Source organism: Sinohyriopsis cumingii, chromosome 18 (assembly GCF_028554795.1).
Source record: "Sinohyriopsis cumingii isolate HCF-2022 chromosome 18, ASM2855479v2, whole genome shotgun sequence".
Classification (NCBI taxonomy): domain Eukaryota; kingdom Metazoa; phylum Mollusca; class Bivalvia; order Unionida; family Unionidae; genus Sinohyriopsis; species Sinohyriopsis cumingii.
The window spans coordinates 30,929,979-30,956,426 of NC_142978.1; the positions used below are offsets into that span (position 1 = coordinate 30,929,979).

At 35.9% G+C, this 26,448-nt stretch overlaps 1 protein-coding gene across 1 annotated transcript in view; it reads left to right on the forward strand.

Annotated features, from left to right (window-relative positions):
* The first annotated feature begins 6,104 nt into the window (after positions 1 to 6,104).
* Positions 6,105 to 26,448, forward strand: part of LOC149776314 (uncharacterized) — a 39,586-nt gene continuing 19,242 nt past the window's right edge. Inside the window, exons 1-3 of the mRNA XM_089942799.1 lie at positions 6,105 to 6,440; positions 15,087 to 15,268; positions 23,852 to 24,017. Of these exons, the coding sequence (XP_089798925.1) occupies positions 15,155 to 15,268; positions 23,852 to 24,017 (280 nt within the window). The 5' untranslated portion in view covers positions 6,105 to 6,440; positions 15,087 to 15,154. The remainder of the gene's footprint in view (positions 6,441 to 15,086; positions 15,269 to 23,851; positions 24,018 to 26,448) is intronic.

Consider the following 26,448-nt stretch of genomic DNA (forward strand, 5'->3'; position numbering starts at 1 on the left):
CTCAGAGCTTTAAAGATTTCCACGTTAACCCACGTTCCCGTCAAGGCGCGTTCTTCCTGGGTGTGCTGACAAGGTTGATCTTGATTGCACGTTTAGGCACAAGTACGGCACAAGGGAAACATCAGTTTTCCTTGGCAATGGTGAGGTAAAACGAGATGGTAAAAGTCTGTGGGAGGCAAGACTTTGCACTTGATCAATCCTTCGAATTGTCGAATGTTCTCCGGGTCGATGTATTCTGTCAGCAATCGCGGGTGCCCTGCGAGTAAGCGACATTATTCGCACACGTATGGGTACAGCGAACACATATCCAAGTATTTGATTTCTTCTTCTTTCTCTTCGTCAGCGTGGTACAGGAAACGTGGTATTTTTCCGTCCTCCGTAGAAACTATCAGTGGGTCAACCATCTTATAACTTTCCACGATGCGTTAAACTCGGGATCGGTTTTCAAACGGTGATCGTACTTATGTTCCAACATTTCCACCACTTGGTATCCTTGCTGTTCTAACTTCAAGCGCCGCTCACAAGTGGCCTGATACAGGTCTTCCATGGTCCGTTGTAAAACTGATTTTTAGTGTCACGTTGAAGGTAGCAAATGGGTCATCCGTGAAATAAGAATCCAATAAACTCTTACACGATCTTGGGGTTTTCTAAGTCACAGCCATCCACCGAATACCTTCTGATGGTCTTTTCGCCTCATCCATTGTGAGCATATTGGATCCAGTTGTCTTCCTTGTCGCACAAGTATTGTAGCCAGTGTAGGGCTTTGACCGAGTATTGACGTTTGCCAAAGTTTGTCCTTTGAGGGCTAATGACAGCCAGTCTGTTTTCGGGCATTAATCTTGGCGGTACCCTAAGAAACACGCTTTGGCAATGGAGCAGTCTTCTTTCAACGGATCGACCCCTCCGTGCTCCATGAACAATTCTCGAAATTTCCATAGCAACGTCGGAAAATTTCCAGGTCGGAACGACAATACTTTAACATTTCTTCCTGAAAGTCGAAAACGGTCTGAGGCGTGAGTCTGGTAGAAAGCTTCTCGTTGTTCGGTGCGCATGTTCTCAGGGTCGTAGTGGTAAGACTCAGGCAAATGTGGTCGAACATAGTGTTGATTTCCTTCGGCACTGAAAAAGTGCGTAAAATAATCTTTGACCATTTTTGTCAATCCAAACGTTTTAGACATTCGGCTCAAAGACATAGCCAAGTAACTCATGCAATCTTTAAACTGCACTTTTCCCACTTGCATGGAAATGAGGAAATTATTGTCGCTCCGTTCAAAATCACTTACGGACTTTCGGTAATTTGCTCCGTATAGTATCGGAGAAGAAACTATCCATTGTATCCCAGGAAATTGTGAGCCATCACCATGACATGGCGATAACAATTTCCGTAGCGTTCGATGTCCTCTTGGCTCCGCGTCTCGTCGATGGGGACTAAGATCCATTGGGCGAAATCGGCTAGTGTGTTTGCTCCCCGAAAGATTTGTTCACGTCCTCCAAGAATCTTGCTGAAGTGAGGGCAATGACTAAAGATAGGTTCTTGGATGCACTTCTCGCACGCTCGATGAGCCACGCAGAAATTAGGAAGGTGAATGCCAGTCTCTTGCATGCATTCGAAATAGAAAAAGATGAAATTGCCTTTCTTCAGGTCATCTTCTTCATGTTGGGGCTGGTATTTTTGAATGTAGCATTCGTGTTCCAAATCCAAGATTTTGTGAAAAATGTGACGTCGTTTCTTTCCTAAAGATACGTGCGCCTTGCCGTTATTGCCACATATGACTTGTCCATAAGTAGGGCACAATCTCAGGAGTTGACAAGCACTTTTCTGCTGTGAACCTTATGTTTTTAGATGTTGTTTGTAACAGGTTGGACTGACAAAAGTGCGCTGACAAGTAGGTCAATGCACTCGTTATTGTCCCTCGTCCAGAAAGGGTTGAGAAGCCAAACATTCTGAGTATTTCGATCCACGATACTTGTGTTGCTCTCGGTTGTGATAGCCATAGTCATATTTCTCACAGTAATAACCGTATCCTAGGAATCCAGTGATACTGGTAATTGCATAGAAACGTTCATCGTGATAATAGACGTAAATGTATTTTCCGGTTTTGAAATATTTGCCTTGAAACAACAGAGGCCCGTGCACTTCTTGAGTATGCATTTTCACGTGTAGCGTGGAACGAAGACGTCTTACAATTTTTGCATTTCAGGAGTGCCACAATGTGTGTCTTTGGATTTCTCCGCTTGTTGTAGGAGTTCTACTTTTCTTCGTTGTTTGGCTCGATCTGATTGTCGAATGGATTTCCAGGCTCTTTTCCATTCTGGCGTGTCGTTCTTGTCGGCATACGTTCGTCCCACCACGATGGCACGGGCTAAACACATTTGGTCTTGAGGTTTATTAATTCGGACGAGGCTCGTTTTGGTGCTGAGAAGGTTGTCCACCAATAACACTTTTTTGCGTCCTGTCCCTTGGAGAAGATAAACGTGGGTCATGAACAGTGCCGCTTTTCCATCGGTGATGTGAAACTTGTCGTTGGAGTGTTGCACGTGTTGAGTCTTGTAGATGACTTTGGAAGGTGTCAATTCTGCTGGGTTGCTAAACTCGATGCAAACGGGGGACTTCACATTGTCGTGATAACTGGAAAGTCTCAAGCGATCGTCTTCTTTGGCTTGACATTACCGTTTCAGTGTGCCTAACAAAGAATCCCACACCTCGGTAATGAAGCCATCTGCTTTCTCCTACGATACTTCGGACTTAAAATCATTAAACTTTTCCGTCAAAGTGTTAGCCATCGTTCTAAATTTTCTAGCAAGGCGCTTTTCCGTCTCTCGAGTGTGGTAGCAATTTTCAGGGTTTACTAATGGTGGTGAACTTTGGCTGGGTGTAGAATCGCTGAGTCTGGATTCTGTCTCACTCGTGTCATCTTCAAAATCTTTGGCATGAATTTGTGCCAAGACCTCGACTACTGTGCGAGGCGATAAATCATGTTTCTGCCTCTTACTTTCTTTTCCTTTATCCGTGATATGAGATCGTTTCATCTTGACTGCAAAAAGTCAAACGACTACATTGTAAACGCCATGGACCCCTTTATATTCATGTCAGACCAGTGGATATATAAAGGTCAGTGTCTTCCCTTCCAGTATTATTCATTTCACTCTCAAACCGACCAGAGCGATGGAAGAGCCCACACAGAGGTACCCTCCCCAAAGGAACAACTCAGATAGGCAAAGAAAGAGAAAAAAGAGAAGAAAAAAAAAAAAGACGACGAGGAGAAAGTGAAGAAGAAAAGGAGGAAAAACATGTGAAAGTGAAGAAATTAAATTTTAAAAAAAAACAGTAACAAAAACACAGAAGAAGTCTATGAACTTTTTTAAATGTTGTGTTGTGAATTAAATTACAAAATTTGTATCAGAATAGACCAGACAAAAAACGTAAGTGTCTCTTGGTTTTGATTTTTTACAATATGGATCTGCACTCACTCACTTACTCACACGTACACCATAAGCAGAATAAGGGGAATTGGAGTTTTAATTGATTTTGGCAAAATGAATTATATCTCTTTTCGAAAAGGACCGTTGGGTATTTTTTTTTTTTTTAAAAAAAAGGTCAGGAACGTGACGTAAAGAGTTTTAACTGCCTTAAGCTTTTGCCACGGCAAGGCCTACTTCTGGACAGGCCTCTGTCGTCGATGATTTAGTGGACATCACTAGGGATGGTATCGTAGGCGTAGCAACAGGGTTGGGTTGTTTGGCTCGGGAAGGTCTTTTTCTCTTGGGTCGTACTAAAGAAGTCTGATACATTTGTTTCAGACTCATTAACTCTGCCAAAATGTCCAAGAGTACCGTTACCGTTTGACTTTCATTGCCTTCCTTCTCTCCAAGGCTTTGTTTCTTCTCTGCTTCTTCTTCTTCTTGTCGTTTCCTTCTTCTTTCCTCTTCTTGCTGTTGCTGTTGAAGGAGAAAAGGTTGTTCTGCTTCTTTATGCTGTTGTAAAAATTTCTCCAATTCTTCATTCTGTCTGTTTGAAAACCTCGAATTGTGGTAAAAAAAGGAGAAGGTGGAGAAGTTACTGGTACCGGAACAAATTCGTGCGAAGAAGAAAGAAAATCGATTAAATCCCAATTAAAATCAACCTCTTCTGGAAGTAGGACTCTGTTGACTTTGGTAGCCGCTACTATACCACCATTTCTTGTCTCCACGGCCGGTGCACCGCAATTCATCGTCTTCTTTGTTTCCGTCATGTTTGAAAACTCTGTCGCATGGATTGACTGCGAACAGACGCTAGCGCACCTATATATGGGAATGTGCCGTCACAGGTAGATCTCTTCAGATTGGAAGACAGACTCCACACTATGAATGAATTGTGTAACGTGTGTTAGAATTGGTGAAAAAAACAGAATCCGTTTGATCTGTTCTTCCACCCATAAATAACCCCGTTCAGTTCATTCCGTTCACCTGTTCTTCCCACATGATGTGGACAAACATACGGTAGAATCATCTACCCTCGTATCGTCGACGCGGCTCCGTACGGACTTACCAATGTATGTGAAATTATCACGGACAATTATCAGGATCACCGTATCGTGTATCACGCGTTTGGATAACAAGAATAAATGTGGAGAGACAAGGCTATTTGAAGAGAGTCCTTATCTACGGAGCAGAAGTCAGAAAAAGTTTGAGGAAGAAAGAAGACCTATGCGATGTCCTCTATGTTAACGGAATGATGTTAACATAAAACCAAATGCCCTTTTCAGGGCCACTCATATGACTCCAAATGATTTGCTTTCTTACCTATTTTTTTGTTGTTGGTTGTACAGTTGTTTATGTTTCTATGTTTTATGTGTTAGCAATGTCTTTGTCCCGCCAGTCCCTTTTCCCGCCAAGCGTTCTATGTTTGTTTGTTCCCTGTTACTTCACCCCACCTGTTCGTACAATTGTTGCAACATTGTTACCAATCTTCAGTACCGTGACGTAACCTCACCTGTTCCATTTCTATTGTCATTACACAACAACCCCACTTTCCTTTGACGCTAAACAGACCCACTATTTCCCCTGTTCAATTCCCCTTGAGGCTAGAGTGCCCTAGGGTGTGCTAAAAAAAACCCATTGAGGTTAGAGTGTCCCAGTGGGGGTCTGTTATGTATTTTTCCCATTGAGGCTAGGGTATCCAACTTCACTACTAATGTCTAATTCTTGCATGGAACACGATTCCTAATGTTGAATCGAGTTAGTGGTAAGTAAAAACTTACTTTTGCAACTTCCACTGTTCAGTAATTAAAGAAGGGATGTATCGCAGAGTCGAAAACATGGCACATGTAGCTCTTTTCACTGGTTGTCACATGCGCTCGCACTTGTCCCAAGAGAAAAAAATCGCGAAAATCGCACGTTTCGGAGCCCGTAACTTCAGTTTGGTACAACGCAGAAAAGTCAATGATGGCTTGATGAATACAAAAATATCTCAGGAGTAAAATAAGCCATATAGTATGGTCGTGTGCCTTTAAAGACGAAACTTGCAGAAGGAAATCGAGGGTCATGGTTGGAATCAAGTATTTGGAAATTACGTACCTTCTCTCTTAGATAGTATGATAGAGAGGGTCCTATGTCAGAGCGGGTCATTGGGGGTAATCTAAGGTATTTTTGTCATTGTATGATTTTTTTCCCCTTCAGATTATTGTATTTTCCCCCTCTTAATCAAGCTCGCGTCGTGTATCTGTGCTAGCCAGCACATACCACGTTGAGATTATAATTTCTGCAATTCCCCTGTATTAACCAGATTGTCTTAATCTTTATGTCGTGCTAACCGTTTGGGTTTTAGCGATTTCCGAAATTTAAACAAAATATTTTGAATTTCCCTCTTTTCGAGATATCACATTTGGGATATCTCTCCTTTTATGCATATGTTAAAGTGTCCTGACCGCTATGATACACGTAAAATAGAGTAAATGAAAAGATTATTTGAAACAATTCTCCGAAATAATATTGAATATATGGTCCTGAACGAAACTGAACTTAATTTTAATTTTAATCGTTCTTATTTATACGTATTCGTTGTTTACATACATCTTGCCCAATAAGCACATTCACTCCGAAGCACACCGGAAGTTGATCTTTGGAATGGTCGTCTGTATGGAAGACACGAAGCAACGGAGAAACTTTTCGCAAAATTGGCCCTTCAGAATCAATAAGGTTGCTTAACTGGCAATGGATGAAAGGTGTGGAGTGTCTTCTTTACATTTGTGTACATTATGAGCGACTGAATGCGCAGATAGTATCGGAAAATTAGAACGGAGTCATCGAGGTGTCACATTGTGACCGCCGACAGTTAGTTACCCTGTGTGTTGATTGGTGAATGTACACGTGATTAGTTTACCCCGGGATCAGGTGTCTGTGATTTCTACATATGGTTGCAGAACTCGTTATGGTGATTTCGACGGAGGTGGAGGGGTTCGGTGTGTATTAATGTAATAATTTTTAATTGGATTTTCATCATTCACCTTTGTTGGCCTTCAACGAATTACCGAATCGAAACCAAATCATAGTCCTAGTAATGAAAAACATCTTCAAAGACGTGTGTATGTATGTATGTATATATATATATATATATATATATATATATATATATATATATATATATATATATATATATAGTGTATATGGGTGTGCATATGATAAATATTATTTATTATACTTTATTCTTATTTTGAGAACATATCAGTCAACAAAGTTTTGAGTATGATGTTGCAAACAAGATATATTCATATAATTATTGGCTGAACAGACTACAATAAAATAAATACAATGCTGTATAATATTTTCGAATTCTAAGATGAATTAACTGTAGACTTTATATTTCTGCACAAAAGTAGATTTGATTGTTGCATTGAAAGAACACCATTCATTGCAGTGCATATAATCACAGGAATGGAAGTAGTCACTGAAAAGGTCAGTAAACATTGTCTTTATTCATCCTTAAAGTCATTTATTTCGCTTTTTAATTGATTGCACACAAATGATTATCATATCTGCAAGCCTTTTTATCTAGCTATCTAATTAAAAAAAAACAACCATTAAAAATATAACAAATTGTATATTCATCCACCCTAATACACACATGCTAATAAAGAAATAAATGAAAGAAAAATGATTGATTATAAATACAGCATGATAAAGAATAATAAAAGATTATTAGTAAACGTTTTTGTCCACATGGAAAGTTCATCAAATTCAAAACCTTACTAGGACAAAAATGACTGCTTTATGAGTTGGTCAGAAATGTAGAGTGATACATTTGTCTAAATAATATCAAAAATATCCAGTTTTGTTTAGAAATCTACTTGCCAAATATGGGGGGGGCAATCTCAAATTCAGCTGAGGTAGCTCATATTTTTGCAAGTTACTTGCCTGTGTGCAAGTCCAAAAATTAGAGAGGTTGTGTTCAGTTTATAATACTTTCATTATGCAAGTTTTATAGTCAGCAACCTTGCCACAATTAATGTACTAACACTTATATTTTATATTTCTGTGTATATAATGTTTCAGTTACATAACTGTGTACAGATTCTTTCATTTACTGCTCCTTTATTTAACACATTTTGTTGTCCCAGTCTGTAATTTCTATCTTGTAGTCAAGGTCAGTATCATGCAGAAATGATGTGAACATTTACTGTTGAATGCAAGTTTTAACAAGTAGGAAATCATATTTTTTAAAATTTATTTGGCAGTTATATTTCAATCACAATATTTGTATGCATGTTATTCACTGTCTTTGATATAAGTTGAGAATTGCTTTGATTGCTGGCTCAAAGAAATTGACTTTTGCAAGATTTGTTTGGATGTATGTTGCCGATTTCAAGGACTCTAGGTTGTAATTGTGAGTATTATACCTTGTGAGATTTCTTTTGGAATAAAACTCACTCATCTCTAACAATTAGTTGCCAGGAAATGTTGCACTCACCATCTATGCTTCATGTAATCATTACAGGAGACTGGTACATACTTGCTGTTTTTGGTAATAATTAAAATGGGTAAAAGTAAGTGTTTTCAAATCATTTTTAAAAATCAGCTTATCACTATCAGAGTGTTCAGATGTATGTTGCCAATTTCAAGGCAAAAATTGGACAATATAGAAGCTTTTCAGTGAACACAACAACTCACAAATCATTTGCATAATGTATTGATTTAAATTCAGATAATAAATTTGAAAGAAATGACAATTTTACCAATGATCACATTTTTTAAAATGTTTGTATGATGATTTAATCAGGGACAGCATCAGTTTTATTGGAGTTCTGCTTTGTTGTTCTGTCTCCCACATCTTAATTTAAGAAGCATTATGGTTGAGCCTGTATTGTCCTTATTATATAATTGCCCTAACAATTTTGGGGGCAAAATAACAAAGGCAAACTGGCTTGTGGGTTAAATGAACTATTCCCAGATAGTAGGTTATGATAACAGGTCAATCTGATTTCCACAGTACTTTGTTGCATAATTAAACACTTTAGGGATCTGAATTTTAATCAGATTTGATAACCCTGTTAAAGTATCTGTACAATTATGGCTTGATGTGTTAAAGTTCAGATGTGACAAACAGTTCAGGTCTGGACATTTTACTATTAGTTCATTATAGGAATTTCATTGAAATATTCTAAGTGGAAAAAAGGATTACTTGTAGATAGTGTTGTTCAGATTATTGATTATAATTTATCATCAGTTGGTTAAGGGAACCAATAAGATAATCGATTGCGAAATCCATAATCGATTTTGTGTAATGGGAGACTACTTTTTAGTTGTATGCAAAGCACAAAGGTTAGTAAAACACCCAGCCATTCAAGTTGACTGGAATTTATTAACACATTAACCCCTGGAGCTTTTTGCCATTTTCGCCTGAAAATCGAGTAGAAAACACATTTTGAAAGCTATTTCTGAATAGACTAGAAAACACCAAATCCCCGGTCCTCTTTCAATAACATATTGCCTAGTTGTGTTAGAAACATCGTTTTTCATTGGCTATTTGACTCGCGCATGAGCAGAAGGGTAAAAGTTTGAGTTTTTTTTTTTTTGCTAAACGAAGCCATTATTTTTGTATGGAGACCACTCTTTATTCCAAATGCCCATCTTATCCTACTTTTTGCAAAGGCTCATCTGCCTTAGACCAAAAAGTCTAAATTCCGGACACAAAATCTGACTCTGATCACAGGCAAATTTTGGGTAAAACTCGGGTCCACAAAATGAGTTTTTTAAATCTGTATTTTGTAGTGCAACTAGATATTCCAGATTATTTGGTATCATTGTAGAGTTACATCTGTCTACCTTTCTATGATACCACCCACTTTATTGTATCATGCATGACCATAATGCTACAGAACTTGGCAGGAGGCTACTACCTCCTGCCCCGTTAAGTCATCACTAGGGGTTAATGTGTTAATTCCCAACTACAATTATAAAACCATAGGATATTTCATCGGTGCAAAATTTGATATGTTGGAACATTTAGTCATTATTACATGATAAAGTTGTTAAATTGTCGAGTTGATAAATTTGAACACATTTTGATGATTTGTTTCACTTTAAATGCAACATCATTTGTAGTATTTGTAAACAATGACAAACAAGAATACCATGTCCTTCTACTCCTAAAATAATTTGACACATCACATATGACTGAACGGATTTTGGGGGATTGTAGCAGTATTTCAGTTACATCCCAATTTAGGGATTCTTTCACTCCTGTATTTTGAGAAATAAATAATTATTATTAATTATGCAAAACTGGTTTTTTTTTTTTTTGCTATTTCTTGTTGCGGAGTTTAAGTCTCTGCAGCCGTAACACGGGACTGATGGCAAAAGGAAAAGATCAATGAGTAAAATGCTGCACTGGCGACAGATGTAATTGTGATTGAGATTTTTTCCATTTGCTTTGTATTTATACACAGTAGTCGGCACTCCAAAGGTTATCAGTTTTCTATGAAGGTTCAGCAAAACTATTGTATTGGTATACGTATAAAAAAAACAGAAGGATTAGCCATACAATTAATTGTATCTGTTCTATTCGCGTCTTCAGAAGTCGGTCAGTTGTAGGTATAGTGCGGTAGCATGATTGACTGTATCGCAGCGTACAGTACTCAGCCCAGATGTCAGCATAAGCAGATTATGATGTAACAATGCACTGTTTAATAGGGTTGTCAATAAGAACAAAGGATCATTTGTGTAACAGATTGATTCCAATGCATTGCTTAGTCAAGTTTGTGGCTTCCTTTCGTTCTGGCTTTAAATTTATTCAGTCCAAATCCATGATTGTATGTACAAATTAAATAACCAAAAAGTATGTCGCCAACAAGATCGCCAGATGGGATATTTTTGTCGCCAATAAGGAAAAAAAATCGCAATTTGCGAAATTGGCGAAGCCCAGGACGATCCCTGCATATGACTTATCAGCCATTGCGTTCATTTAACAAAGTTGTAGAAAAAAAACCATGGCCAGTGGTCTAAAGCGCTCTCCATTATGGATCGCTGCCATCTCACCTCTGTCTGTGCCGGTTCGAGTCTCAGATTCAGCCAATGTGGGTACTGAGAAAGCTTGGGTCGGTGGTTCTTTCCGGCGTTTTCCCGGGTTCTTCCTCCACCATTAATACTGGCCACCATGTATAGCCTATCGTGTGCTGAAAAATGGCATTAAACCCCACAACAACAACAAGTAGAACAAAAAATAACACACAACACAATAGACAAAAATGTAGTATTTTTATCAGGTTAAAGTATACATGTCATTAAAAGAGATTACTCCTGTACATTTATTCACATTTTGAACTCTTGATCAAAGATATAACTGTATAACAAACAAACATCAAAACTTGCTCTTAGTAACCGATTATAATCGATTATCAGTTGGTTAAGTGGAACCAATTATCGATTATGAATTTCTGACTGATTCCCATCACTACTTGTAGATGTCTCTATTAGTGTGCAACTGTTCTAGAATGCTTGTATTTTAAAAGTTTTTTGGCTAATTGGATGAAATGGCAGCATTTATACTGCCACAAGACAGTAGACAATGGCACTTGTACTTAAATCTACCTTGTGCTAAAAATAGACCATAACATCACTGTGCCCGGCTCCCGCCATATTGTTTTAGGATAAAGCACAGAGAGATGCATGGTAACATGCAGTAATTCACGACATATAGACAAAAATAAAGCTGTTTTTATTTGCACTTCTCTCACTATGTAATGTTTTGATATATTCAACTATAATACATGAATGTGTATAGTAATAATTTTGTGCATTTTATATATGTCAGTCTTTCGTATTGTTTTCAATCTACACTTAGTAAATCTCTTGTATGTGCACATTAAAGGAATATATAAATATATATAATTATTTGTGTGTGTGTGTGTCCCAAATGAAAGTGTTGACACCAGTGTCAATAATATTCATTTATATCTACTTAGTGTTCCTTTTCAGTTAGTTTTTGTGTGTAAAATGTGTATCATTTTAAAGATGGTTGTCATCATTAGGGACAGCAGTTTTATAATTGATGTTTCTATCAACACATGCATTAAATTATACTTCCCGACAAACTGTAATTGTATATATCTTTTAATTAAGGAAATGTATTATTCACGTTGTATAAATATAATCAAATAGTGCTGCTGTTTTCAACACCGTAACTCTAATGAACATAATGCATTCTTTTACATTCTGAACTGTCATTCAAAATTACGATTTGTTTCTAAAACAGACATTGAGATAAACATAAATTTTCTCTCTTCTTTTATTTACTTTGTTACCAATTATCATATCAGAATCATAGAAGGTCAACAAAGTCAATAATGCATAATACCAAAAAGAACCAAACAAACAAAACAACCAAACATAAACAGTGATGCATTGTTTTTAAATATATGGAAAATATCCGCAACATTTCTAGATAATAAATACATAACATCACATCAACAGTGTGTAATTTTATGCACTAAACAAAATATAAGAAATAGTCACTTTCTTACGTACACCCCTCTCTATTTAAAACATGAATCACATATAAGAATACTTCATCTACAGTATTGGGGGGGGGGGGGCTGGCATTTCCATTTGAATTTTCATCTCAAAATATTCAGGGTATATCTGTCGATGCTGAAATGCAAGCAATTTGTGTATTATAGTGTTCTAGAGAGATTCATCAAAACTGATGATATATTTTATACAGTCTGCAAGCACCACTATAACTAAAGACTGGAATACACATCCATATTCAGATTAACAACTTTAATGCCTGGTACATGGTTTTCAGTAAGAACAATAATAAGAACAATAACACGAATGAGAACACTGAATGCCATTATGCCGGTTCGTCTTGTCCGAATGGCTATTTTTAGAAACTGATATCACTTATCACTGCATGTGACGTTTCACAGAGGTAAAAAGTAAAAATGTCATTAGTTGTACAACTGAACATCTTTTTTCCATTGGCCAGGTGGTCATTAGTGATTGCCTTTACTGATCTCTGCCAGGTGGGTTCTAGTCTTAGTCTCGGCCAGAGTGGGAAATCTTGCCAGTAGCTTCCCATGGATCAGTGGTTCTTATGCTGGGTTTTCCTGGGTTCTTCCTCCACCAGTTTAGACTTTCCTCCATGTATCATGCTGAAAATGGAGCTCAACTCACACCAATATCTTCTCAAGTTTCCAGCTAAGCCTAACCAGATTCTAAGGGACACTTGAGTGTTATGAATAAATCATTCAGAACCCAGCGTGCACCATTTCTCAGAATTTATTCCAGAAATCTTGATAAGGTTTCAAAAGTTGCAGTCCAGGACTGCAGTGTTTTATCTACACATGGCTTCATGTAAGTCATTTGACTCCTAAAGGCAAAAAATAGTGAGTCAGAGTCCAAACCTATGAGTCTAATTCAGTAGTTTTTAAAATATAATTACAGTGTTTAAATACACAACGAAAGTGTTAGTTACATAATGTGGCTAAAGCCAATAAAGCAATTCCCTTGCCAGAAGCTTCTGATCATTATATATTTGTTAAAAATCTTGTTGAAGGTTTCATGTCTTCAGAAATAATCTGAGCATATATGACAAGGCATTTATTGTTGGCTATGTCAGTGTTTTCATGTGCCATTGCTGTCACAAATGACGAATGTTGTCACCATACATATTGAAGTCTGATTGCAATATTTTACATCATATGTTGTGTATTGTAGCCTGATTGTAATATTGACTTTGCCACTGTCATTATCATTGTAAAATTGCTTAGTTGTGTTGCCCTTGATACAGTGAAGCGTGAAAGTCTTACAATAACTGTCGAGCCGGATTAATTTTGAGCACAGAAAACATTCAAGCTTTAAGTTTTCTACCGAATTTGTAATATATAAACTACTACAATTACTCAGAAACGAAGATTTCACAAATATAATATTTCAGGGTAAATAGGTGTATAATGCATTCCAATTTAGTTTATCTTTTCTCTCTCTCTCTTTCACACACAGACACACACAATTTATGTGCCATTATTCATTCATTTGTGTAGCAGTGCATTGTACATGAAGTATGTATTGTATTGACTAAGTTCTGTTCTATAATTGTCATTAATAATGTTTCATATGGAAGACATTCGACAGTATCACATACTTAAAACTTTCTTCTGAAACCCTCCTGTGTAATTTGTATATTTGTTAACTTAAGCTTAAAGCTCTCTATATAATCCCATTTGTGTAATTACTGTAGTGGTTAATTTTGAAAAAAAAGAAAACAGTCAAGAAAAGCTTTAATGCTTTCTAATGAATCCTTCATTTCTAACTGTTAAAATGTGATTGTTATATATTTAATACAGAAAACAGTAACACATAAGCGAATTACGCACTGATATGTTTCTTAAGAATAACACATAAATCTGTTTGTATTATGTTCCATTATGACAGTAGTTCCACCCTGATAACTGTATGCCTTTCATAGTAACTTTCTTGTATTGCTAAATTAAGAACTTTCTTTCTTTTTTCCTTACAGTTGTTAACATGATATAACATGTGTTACGTCAATGATAGCTAACTGCTTGTAAATTATTACATTTGTTACATCAATGATAGCTAAGTGCTTGTAAATTATTACATTGTCACGACCATGCATGAAATAGGTTCAGTTTGTATTCCTGAGTGCCTGTAGTGCCAGTTTGCATCCACAACTGATATTTCACATTAAATACCTTAACACAAAGGCGCTGGCAGAATTATTTGTTTGGGGGTGGGGGGCAAGCATATAGTAGTCAGCTATTATGTTTTACGGATGTAGGTCAAAACATGTTTAAAGGTGATATGGGGGGAGCCTATGCTGTAACAAGCAAGAATATATGTATGTATGTATGTATGCATGCATGAATGCATGCATGTATGTATGTATAAAATATGAACACTTGTATTTGGTTATAAATACAAAATTTGAATTAACAAATCACTTTAATAACAGGTCAGTAAATCTGTTCCAAGTTGGGGGGTTTTTTTGGGGGGAGGGGTTTGGATTTCAAGATGTTTATATGTATATAATCAATCAGAATCAAAGAGTCTTCAATTTATATATGTTTACAGTAATAATTGGATATCTGAACCAAATAAATGGTGCTGTTCAGATTGATTTGTTTCTGCGTTGTTTAAGTTTGTTTGTCATTATTAATTATTTATGTGATTGACACTTGCAAGGATTTAGCTTGGCACCGTTCCCACTATTGAGACTTTAAGCCCAGAGTTTGGCAAGAGATTAGTTTGGACAAATTAATCAGTTATTGATTGCTGATGAATCAGTTAGCATAAACTGATGATTCTCTGTAAACCTTTTTATTGGGAGAGATACAATTTTCTTGCACCATAAATCCTTAAAATTGTAATTGTTTTTGTCTTCTAATTTTTGGTAAAAAAAATTCATTTTTCTTATAAAAAACCTTATAAAATTTCAGGTACCTTAGGAATTATTATAGACAAATAATTATAATGGTCATTCACTATGAAGTTTTTCACAGGAACCACAAAAGTTTACAGGGATATAGGCAGGACCTCCTGATACTGGGGTATATCATATGTGACGAGAATACAAATTCTTTTTTCAGACACTACAACCATGTGAAGGTTGTTTAGCAGAAAGTGCTATAGGAGAGGTGCCACAGCATGTTACAGTATGGATGCTACAACATCAGAGAGACTCTACCATCAGCTGAAGGCAGAATTTACAGAAAGAGTCATCCCACGAATTTTGATGGTGTACCTAACATGCCTTACAAGGGTGGATGAGGTTTGTGGTATCTTATTTTTAATAGTGTATAGCAAATACATAGCTGATCATAGCATAGCAGAATAGTGGTGGCAATTACCATTTGTCAGTCATAATTGGAATGTACTGTATATATAAACTACTCTAACATGATACATGTTGTTTTTGCAACAAATGTTGCCAAAAGCAAGATACAAAGGATGTGGCCATAAATGAATTCCCACTTTCAGAAATCCCTTGGGCTTATTGTAAGGCAAAAACAAATATGTGTTTCTGGTCAGTCAACCATCCCTGTTTTTCACTCTTTGCCCTGGGCCTTGAGTGGTCAAAAGCGCTCTTCGTCACGGATCACTGCCATCTCACCTCTGTCTCCTTGGATTTGAGTCTTGGGCTCGGCCAATGTAATAAAGCTTGCTGGTAGCTTCTCGTGGGGCGGTGGTTCTTTCCATGGTTTTCTCTGGTTCTTCCTCCACCATTAATACTGGCCGCCATGTATAGCCTCTCTTGTGCTGAAAAATGGCATTAAACCCCATAACAACAACATCAACACTCTTTGCTCCCTCCCCCACCCATAAAAGAAAAATAATAAATTTTTAAAAAAATTAAACGAAAATTCCATAAATTTATTTGTGCATCTAATTGAGCTGACTTGCTCAGTACTTGAAGTGCATTGTATATATATATATATATATATATATATATATATATATATATATATATATATATATATAAAATGCTTTTAAAGAAAAAGAAATAATTTTTTTTAAAAAGAGATCCAGAAAATGATTTGTGCATTTAATTAAACTTGTTTAGCCTAATACTTGAACTGCTTAATGCTGTTGTTGTTCTAGGGTTTAACACCATTTTTCAGCACAAGATAGGCCATACCTGGCCAGTATAACTGGTGGAGGAAGAACCCTGGAAAACCCATGGAAGAACCACCGACCCACAAGAACCTACTGGCAGGCTTTCCCACGTAACCACGCTAGCCGAGCCATGGACTCAAACCCATGCAGAGAACTGCTTAATGCATTATATATGTTAATCACAATATTATATATATATATGAAAGAGAGAGACCTTAATTTTAAAACCAGTGCTATAGGAAACACATTTATCGGGGGGGAGGGGGCTAATTGGAATTATTTTTGCTAAGAAAATAGCTATATATCTTTACTTTTCTGATGTCATTTGATCTATGACAATAATAGTGTAATGCCAGATTTAAAAACTTGAATCATTGACTACTTACACAAAATGATGTTTCTCTAAAATAAAATGTTAATGTGTTCACAAGTAAATAATGTAATTGAAAGAAATGTTCAGCATTATCAGCTTAATGAACCTCTTATGTTGTGTAATGTGCATTACAATCCATTCTTGCTAACTTATACTTTTTCCTACGAATGCCAAGGTTGATGAGAAAATCATAAACACTTTATGAAAAAAATAAAAAGAAAAGTCTGCTAACAGTCATGTTACATGACTTAAACAGAGATTGCAGTCCAGGTTAAATGCTGAAAGTCCGTATAATGCATACATTTTACATACAGGTTGTCAGCCAGCATCAAATGAATATTCATAAATTTAGTACATGCAAAATATAATTGTTCTCCTTGGAACTCTCTACACCATAGCCTCTAACCACCTTGCACCCTGTAGCCAGAAATCCATGTCCCATAAAAACCAATAAATGACTTTGATAAGCATCAAACAGTACAACAAGGAAGGGTAGCCACAGCAAAGAAATCTTCTCCATGGCTTGATGCTAGTTAATGTTCACAAAATTATACAATATTTGTGGGCATAAAATAAAATACTGAACCAAACACGTAAGGCTTGCTAATGTTTTGTTTGTTTAAAAACAATGATCGACAGCTGAGGCCATTGTGAATATTTATACTCCTACACAGATGATGTTTTTTTTTAAGAAAACTAGTTCATACATCACTGACAGCCACTTGTATGTTCACTTACATCATGTTTTATGATTTTGTCTTCTTTTACAGGCAGGAAACTAAACTAGGCTGTTTACTACTTATGTAAATGATGCATCAAGATTCATATAGCTCTTGCTTTAACAGATTCTCAATGAGCACATTGTAAGGAATTAATGACAAACTTTTTTATCTGTAAAAAATAGACCAATGAATGTGCTAGTGACTGATGGACTGAGATAAATACAGCCACTATGCATTTAGTGACTGTTGAAAACTAATAACAGTGAAATTACTTTAGTGACTGATACCAGTACTGGGAACAATAACTTGGCCATTCAAGCATAGAAAATAAACACTGCTAATAATCTTAAATAAAACATTTTTTCCAACTGTGCAGCAAAGTCATTCTTTTTTTAAATAGCATTTAATTTATGCTTCTGTTACATAAATTGACCACGATTTCATTCATTTTTTGATCCTTTATTTCACATTACTGGTATACATTAAAAATTTGTCACTTCCCTCTTATGGTCTGTGTCAAGGTCATGTGGTCACTCTTGCATTTTCTGGCACAGTCGTGATAATGTGAATGCGTACATTTGGAAACAAGTCTTGACAAATAGGAAATATTATATTTTAACTTGTAAATTTCATTTTAATAGTAATATTCAAAGTTTACAGGATTTGCCCTATTTCAAGTCCAAACCTATAGGCATGTCCATAGTCAGCATGCTGGACACTGAAACTGCCTGGTTGCTGTGCAGAATCAATTAAATGTGCCATGCTTGACAACTCTCACAAGCTGACTTGTCAAAGAATGTTTTGGTGCATGTTACCAGTTTTAATGACATTGTTAAATGAAAGGGACTTATCAGTAATGATTATTTTATCTAAACATGCCGTTGATATACCAAAATATCCACCATCCACAAGCACTCTTTCCCATTTATTGTTGATGAAGTGCGATGGTTGATCAAAAAGTTATAGTACAGATAAAATATCTTCTAAATAAAGCAATCTTGCATCATAATATTTTGCCCTTCTATATATGAAAATGAACTTGTCATCATTTTTATTGCATCACAGGCAATGGCATCATATTTTTAGATATGCAGATACATTGGGGAAATTGCCAAGGAGTCAGAACAATTATAACATTTTATGCAAAATTAGGAAAATCCTTTCCATGCAGATCAAAGCTAACTGGGATGGTGTGACCTAAAGCACTTGATAAATCTGGTATTGATATTTTAATGAAATGCTTTTGTGATAGTAGGGAGGCTTTTAAAGGTGAAATAAAAATGGGTATGCCAAGGCTATAACTTTCAAAAGAAATAGTCAATTATGTGGAATTATATGTGAAAGAAGAAATACATATTACTGTCCGAGAGGTATCAGACTGTATTGATATTTCGTATGGATGTGTAGAGGAAAGTCTGACTAAAGAATTAGGAATGCACAGGTTTTTGGTACACAGATTGCTTGGTAAAGATCTTGAAGGAAATCTTACAGAGGTCTCGCAAGGATTTTAAAACTAGGAGTCAAGGACTCCCATTTTGGTAAAAATGGGAGTCCACACTAGCAAAAGTTGCAGTCACCTCTCAGAAAACTATGCATATTAGAAGAACTATTGGTTGCAATTGAGTTTAATTTCAACATTTTTTTTAACATTGGCATAGCTCTTGTTTATCCATCAGAGTGAGACTGTATTTTGTCAATCCAATAAAGGTCTTATTCCAAGCACTAAACTAGGGATTACACACTTGGCTACTGTCCCATCTGAACTTTAAGTTCTGGCAACTTTAGCTCTCTTCTGAATCTCATTATAATCTTTCTCAGTTTGCCAAGAATACTCCAAAATACTATCCAAATTTGTGAATGGCATTTTGTCTTAGTTTCAACATGTCTTGATTCCGAGGTCACGTGCACTGTTTTTTCCTCCACTACACTCAGAAATGAACACAGTTATGAAAGCTAAAGTTGTTTATTTTGATGTACTCCTATAAATGACCACATGTACATCTCTGGGTATTTCTGCCTGTGAATTCAGTCACTGTAAATATCAGTATATTTTCCCACCCAGCTGCCAGTCAAAGCTTTTGAACTTGCTGCCCAGCTATTTCATCATGTTCTTTTGATGTAGTCTTATAATGACAACATGTACACAAAGGTGTCTTTCAGCCACTCAGTTCTGTCATTGTAAATATCAGCACAGCTAACTGATCAATACATTTTCTCTCTAAGCAGATGGCTGAAGCAGAACTGGCAAGTCTTTGAATTTTGCTGCCCAGCTATTATGTGTGTGGGAAGGACTCCTGCCTACATCAATGACCTCTTATATCAATGCCATTCATCCTTTCAATCACACCATCCATACCATACTATGTTAATTAAGATAATTGATAAATGGCTTGGGAAACAGGATCAGTCTTTTAGATCTTAAGAAGGTACTTGACCATGACATAATTATTGGAAAGCTCATTATTACAGACTGATCTTTTGTCCTGAATTTTTTTTACAGCTGTTTTTAAAACACACACACACATACACACTGATTACATTTTCAATGCAAAAGCAAATTTCTGGATACAATCTTGTCTTAGTGACAGAACCCAGTAATTGCTACTAAACAGTACTGTATCAATTCTTGGCTGAATAAAATATGGTGAGACTTGGGGAACCTAGGATCTTGTTTCTTTCATGCATAGGTGACATGCCATTATGTACAGGAATCATGGATACTGACATGTATGCAGATGAAGCAACATTCCACACATCGAGTGAAAGACAGTAACACAATCCAAGAATATCTGCAGCACCATCTTAATCACATCAGTGCAAGGTGTCAGGACAATATAATCTTTACCCCAAAAAAACGTGTGACTTGATTTTTATTGCAGTTTTAACAATTTTTCAGTCATATCTCTACAATGTCCACAGTGTGGAAGTTTATAGTCATGTCTAGCACTGGGGCATCATGCCGCATACATGTAGCATCAGTTTCCACCCAGTCACATTATCCTGACACCAGGCCAACAGTCCTAACACTAATCTCCTAATGCTGAGCATCTAGCAAGCAAGGCAGCTGTTAGTGCCATTTTTATAAGTCTTTGGTATGACTTGGCCGGTGTGTGAACCTGTGACCTCTCACATTCGAAGTGGCCACTCTAACCAGTAATCCACTGGACCAGTTTACCAGGACAGTGGAATGTATATAAGTACCAAAAAGACCACTGTAATACTGGTTAGAACATCCAACATATCAACCACGTAAAATCCCATTTTATTGTCCATAAATGATGCATATATTTCTAATGTAGAACACCATTAGCTTCTAGGAGTATATCTTTATGATAAACTGATTTGAAATCATCACATAAATAATGTCCATAACATTATAGCCTTGAAACAACTGCAAAGACTGAAGAAATATCTACTGGTAGATACAATAAAAAAATTTAGTAAAATTAAAATGAAAGTAATTAAGATAAGGAAAGGAAGAAAGCAGGGAAATATGTATGCAAAGAATTTTTAAAATTATTTTAACACCTGATTGTTGCTAAGTCATCAGACTAATTTTATTCTGTTTGGATAACTCATTCCTACAAGACATAACAGTAATGGCTACTTAAATAGATGTATGTAATGACTTATCTCCTTTGAAAATTGGTTGAGTGAATCTCACTTTTAGAAATCTGTTTTGTCGTTTTCTGTGGGTAAAACACCGAAAGTGAGGCTTCATGCCAGGTTTAGGGGATTTAAAAAAACCTTGTTATATGAATAGCATCAATCACAGATAATAAGCAGATGAATGTTTCTTGAAGTGCTTATCTACGATATTAATAATTAACTATAAAAGTAGCTTCATTTATAGTGCAAAGACTTTGGATTAGCCTTTTACCAGCCCTAATATTTGTTAGCACATGTGTGAAGTATTGTTTTAACCTTACATGCTTTTCGAATAATGCATCACTGATAAACCTTTGCAGTTCAGTATTTCCTAACCCTAAATAATCTAGTCCAGCATGAGTCAGGAATTTAGCAGCCAAACAACAACTTTACGTTTGAAGCGAGTTTGGGGGTATTTTTTAAGTATAAAATTAATATTTGGGATCTTAATTTCTTTCAGTTTTTGGAGTAGATGAGTTTTGGATTACTGAGGATAAACAAATTAAGATATTATAGAAGGAAAAAATTGGCACTCACAGATTTTTGTTTTATCTTGAGGGGATTCTAGTATACAGAAGGTTTGGTTTTGAGGGATTTCACTGTACGTGTATATACAGTATATGTATGTCATACCTCTGCCAGGTATATGGAAGAAATTGCATGGTTATGTATCCATGGGTTCTTGGGATTTAATCAGATGTGGTGTTGAAGAAAAATAATCACCAGAAGACCTTTGACACAACTCACAAAATGACATGGCACAGAATTATTATAAAACAATCACACTGTAATTCCTAGTATGCTGATTTTATTATATGCTCATTTTTTTCTCCATTAACTTTACATAAATTATCAGAATCGTTCAGTATTTTACGATATTGCACACCTTTATATTGTACCCACTCGCAGGACACGTGCCGAATAGTGTATTAGGAACTACTTTGTAAACAAGTCATGTACTCTCGTGTAGCAGACACTTTACATTTTGGTTGATTAAATTTGTTTCTGAATGAACTAAAGCAGATGTTTTGTGGACTGCCACATACCAGCTGCTTTGCTACATTCCACATTAACTTTTTTGATACAATGTTTCTGATTTTGGCGGTATATGCCAGATTTCATAAAATTGCTTGGTACCTACAAATAACATGCAAGTTATAAAGGCATAAACTGTCTCTGTTAGCTGGTAATAAGAATGGCAAAAAATATACTTACAGTTTTACATTCTGAATTTCCTCAAAATGTACTTTCTTAGTTCTGCAAATCCGAATTACATGAGCCATGTCATGAGTTCTCCAGCTTGATTACACAATTTGAAACTGTACTTTAATTTTGACTATATTCCAAGTGCAATTACATCCTTCTTACTGCACTCAAAATTTAATGAACATTAAATTCAATAGCGTCTTTTTGATAATTGCAATTGAAACACTTCATATTTTTCCAACATTGTGATTTTAAATAGTCAATGACAGAACAAACACACTTGCAGATGTAAACATGCTTCTCCCGTGCTGCTTCAGTCTGATGTATTTCATGTTCAGTTTGCACAGATGAATCCAGTCCATAATCATGAAATTTCTTAGAATCGACAAAAATACCGAAATCTATTCATTCCAGATCAAATGGAAAACTTGTTGCAATGCACATTCGTACACAATATGACTTCAAATTTCAATATTAAGTAGACAAAAACACCATTTTCTTTTGAAACTTATTTCTAGTGCACGACAAGTTCAAATTTATCTGGGCAGAGTTATGTGCGCATTAATAATGTTGTGTAATGATAAATCTGCACTTTTGTATTTTGAAACATGGCATACATTCATTTACGTTGTTTCTTGTAGTGTCTTTTATATATAATTAAGTCTTAGGTAGAATAAGAAAATGAGCATATAATAAAAAGGTTACTGCATTTATATGGGAAAATATGTACTCGTTTTGTCTGATGGATATACTGCACTCCCAAGTTTGTGCAGTATTCCATATAAAAAACTCATTCCTATTTTCCCATACAAATGCAGTAACCTGTAAGTACAATAGTTATTTTCTTCAATATCATTTACAAAGTACTGAGTAACTTATTGCACACAGAAATGTTGAAGTTGACTCCTGGAGAGTCAGATGAGGAGTGAACAGGGAACTAGTCAATAGAAATCACCATGTGCATATTGGGCATGTGCATTGCAAGCAACTCAAATTATACTGCTCACTCACTATATGTACAGCAAAACATGTACACTGTATATGGACATTGGATATCACAGTACTATATGCTTGCAAGCAATAACATAAACACTGGTTTACATATATGATTCAAATCATATAGCAAATAACAGACCTTTTAAGTTTGTTGGATCCAACAGTGATTTTTCTGAATAATTTCAATAAGGGATTGACAAATATACTTGTAAAAAGACTGACAACAAACAGTGCAACTATTTTTTTTTTTTTGAATTTACAAAACTTTACCTGATAATCTATCCTGTAGAAATAATATTTTAAATTCCTGGATATTGCATATTGCACTCTGTTGGGTTTGAACTATGATTATATTCCCTATGGGTGCAAGAATGAGAGCTAAAAATCCCCTTGGTGTCAAAACTGGGGTTCAGACTGAGTAAAAAAACAAACTTTGAAATCAAAACTTGCAGTCAAATGAAATTTTTTTTATTTCTGAAGCATAAATGAGGGTAAACTCGACTTCTTATTGAACAAGAATGAACAGCTTGATATAGGATTCCTTGCTTGAGAAATACACGAAATACATCAAGAAATTCTACAGAATGGCTTAAAGTGTTAAAGAAAATCTTAGGTGATTTTGCCTGTCCCCAGACCAGGAATTTTATATATTTTCCAAGTGACTCCCAAAATGTCAGGTATCAAGTTTGTGTAACAGTATTTGAAAGTGTATTATTCTGAAGATTTTGTTACATTTCTTTCATGCATATTCACACAGTGATTTACATTATATGCTTGTCCTTTTGTTGGGTAGGAGAAGGTCAGGTCAGAAGAAGAGAGAACAGGACCAAGCCTAGGTGCTGCAGAACTTTTCCGGAGACTTGTAGACAGACCAAACTGGTTTGAGGATTTGAACAATGCATTACGGCACCGAAATGTTGGGCTGGCAGATCTGGCAGATAAATTTTGTAGAGAAAGAGGTATGTATATTAAATCCAGTTAACATAAATACTCGTAAGTCGGCCCAACTGCAATAGATCCTGATCTTCTGTATAATGTGTCAATGTTGATCACTCTAATGATAAGTTCTAACAAACTGCATAGATCCAAATTTGCCAGCATATTATGTGATTCACAAACGAATATGTGCAATAGTCTCAGTTCAAACATTTATGGAAATAAGCCCTGATCACACAAATTCCACTCCTTAAAATTACTTTTGAGCTCCCATATTATTGATTAAAACTAACATAGAAATTGATTTGTCTCATCGATTTCTAGCTTACTTGGTCATAGAGGTGGGTTAGGGTTAGAATGGTCTTTTCTTTTGTCGTCCTTCTATCATTTGTCCATTAGCACAAGTTATTTTATTGCTACTGCTCCCAAACTATTTGGAGGATTGCCATGAAACTTATAACACACCCACATGTGCGTACACATATACACACACACACACATGCACAAACACACTGCCAGTAGCTTCTCGTGGGTCGGTGGTTCTTTCCGGGGTTTTCCCGGGTTCTTCCTCCACCATTAATACTGGCCGCCATGTATAGCCTATCATGTGCTGAAAAATGGCGTTAAGCCCCAAAACAACAACAACAACAAAAAGCACAAACACACACTGAGTCTGGTTGGTCCCAAATGAAAAGTAAGTACACCTCTCCCTCAATAACTCGCGCACAACGGGGTCCACAAACATAGACCGCACTATAAGCAAGGCGCAAGTTACAGAGGAACCTCCAATTTTTTTTAAAAAATCGCTTTGACATCGAGAAGACCGTGGGGGTGGGGTGGCGTTAGGGAACTGGGCTGTTTAATGACTGAATCCTCATTTTACAATCACGTTGATAATAATTTTTAATAATGCGCTTTTTCTAATGAAGTTGTTCATTATTCTGTTTAAATAACATTTAAAAAAAAAATATCCAACATATGAAAGATCGTTCCAACTGGTTTGAACAACCATCACGTGTATGCGAAAAATTTGTGTATTACGTCACTGCTTTTTGTTTTCTTGATGAGTCTGGTTCCCATAGTGGTGTTTAATAGTATCTTGCCAAATCGGTAGTCCATAATTTGGGAACTAGACTAAATGTTGATACACCACCAAACAAGATTCCTTTTTTTCAAAAACACGCGACATTTATTTCATGACACATCTGCGTCAAAACTCAATTTTTTATTGTTCAGTTAGTACAGTGTTAATGTCGTGATTTGAGTGGAAGTAATAATGAAATTCTTATCATCCTTGAGGATATCTGTAATTGTCAGTTCAAGAATTCTCTGAAACTCGCTTGCCCACAATGGTCCGTATCTGTGAAATCAAGCTCTATATTTCATGAAGTATTCATTTCGCTTGGCTGCCTTGTTATCTTTGATTACAGTTATGAAATAGTCGGTTAATTTAAGGTAGTTTCTGTCACATACACAATAACGTTTATTACAGTGTTCAATTGATCAAGTGAAGTGAGCTCACCTGACATACGACCAGGGTTGCTAGATTTTAAGTTAGTCAGATTTTTGTGCCTTTTAACTTTATTTTATTCCACCTCCTTTTTTTTATTCAAAAGACATAATTAATGTGATAATACAAAGGAGGCCAGCTTTTAATTCAGTGCAGCAATACAACAAATACTTCAGCAAGTCAGTTATCAAATCACGGTCGGCATTTAATTAGGTTCTCAGAGAAATGCTCGCGGACAAAGCTGTTACGGTAGATTGACGCATTTTACGTTTAATTACAAGAGGACACATTGCATTTATGACGATTACACTTAAAAGGAACTAAAAAATTGAACTAGAACACAAATTTCAATTGATAAAAAAATTATTTAATTTGTGTTTATTTATTAAAGTACTGCCTCCACTCGGCGTGACATTTTCATTGATCAAAATTTCCTTACATATTGTTAATTGCGGTGTACTAGGAATGTCATTTGGAAAGAAAATGTAAAAAATTGAGTGAGCTATTTTTAAAATTGATATTTCATAGTGTTGATTAAAATTTCCAGGTCCTATCTACCGTTTTCAATGATAAAACGAGCAATACATCAAAATTTCCATTACCAATTTTGATTGCGATTTTCTTCAAGTTCAACAAATAGGGATACATTTTTGGGGTATTTTCAGGTTTAAAAAATGGGATCCATGCCTGACACCGCGTTTTAAGTGGGTTCGCGAGTTATCAGGGCGCGAGTTATCGAGGGAGTGGTGTACTTGGACATTCAGTATGGTCACCACAGTGACCAGCTTGATAAACTTGTTATCAATCATTACTCCTGAATGGAAAGTCATATTGACATGGGGTTTTCACCAAAAGACTTCTTATAATGTCTACTTGGTCCTATATAAAATTGTACTACTGTGATCTTCAATATGGCTGGCACAATGACCATCATGAAAATCTTG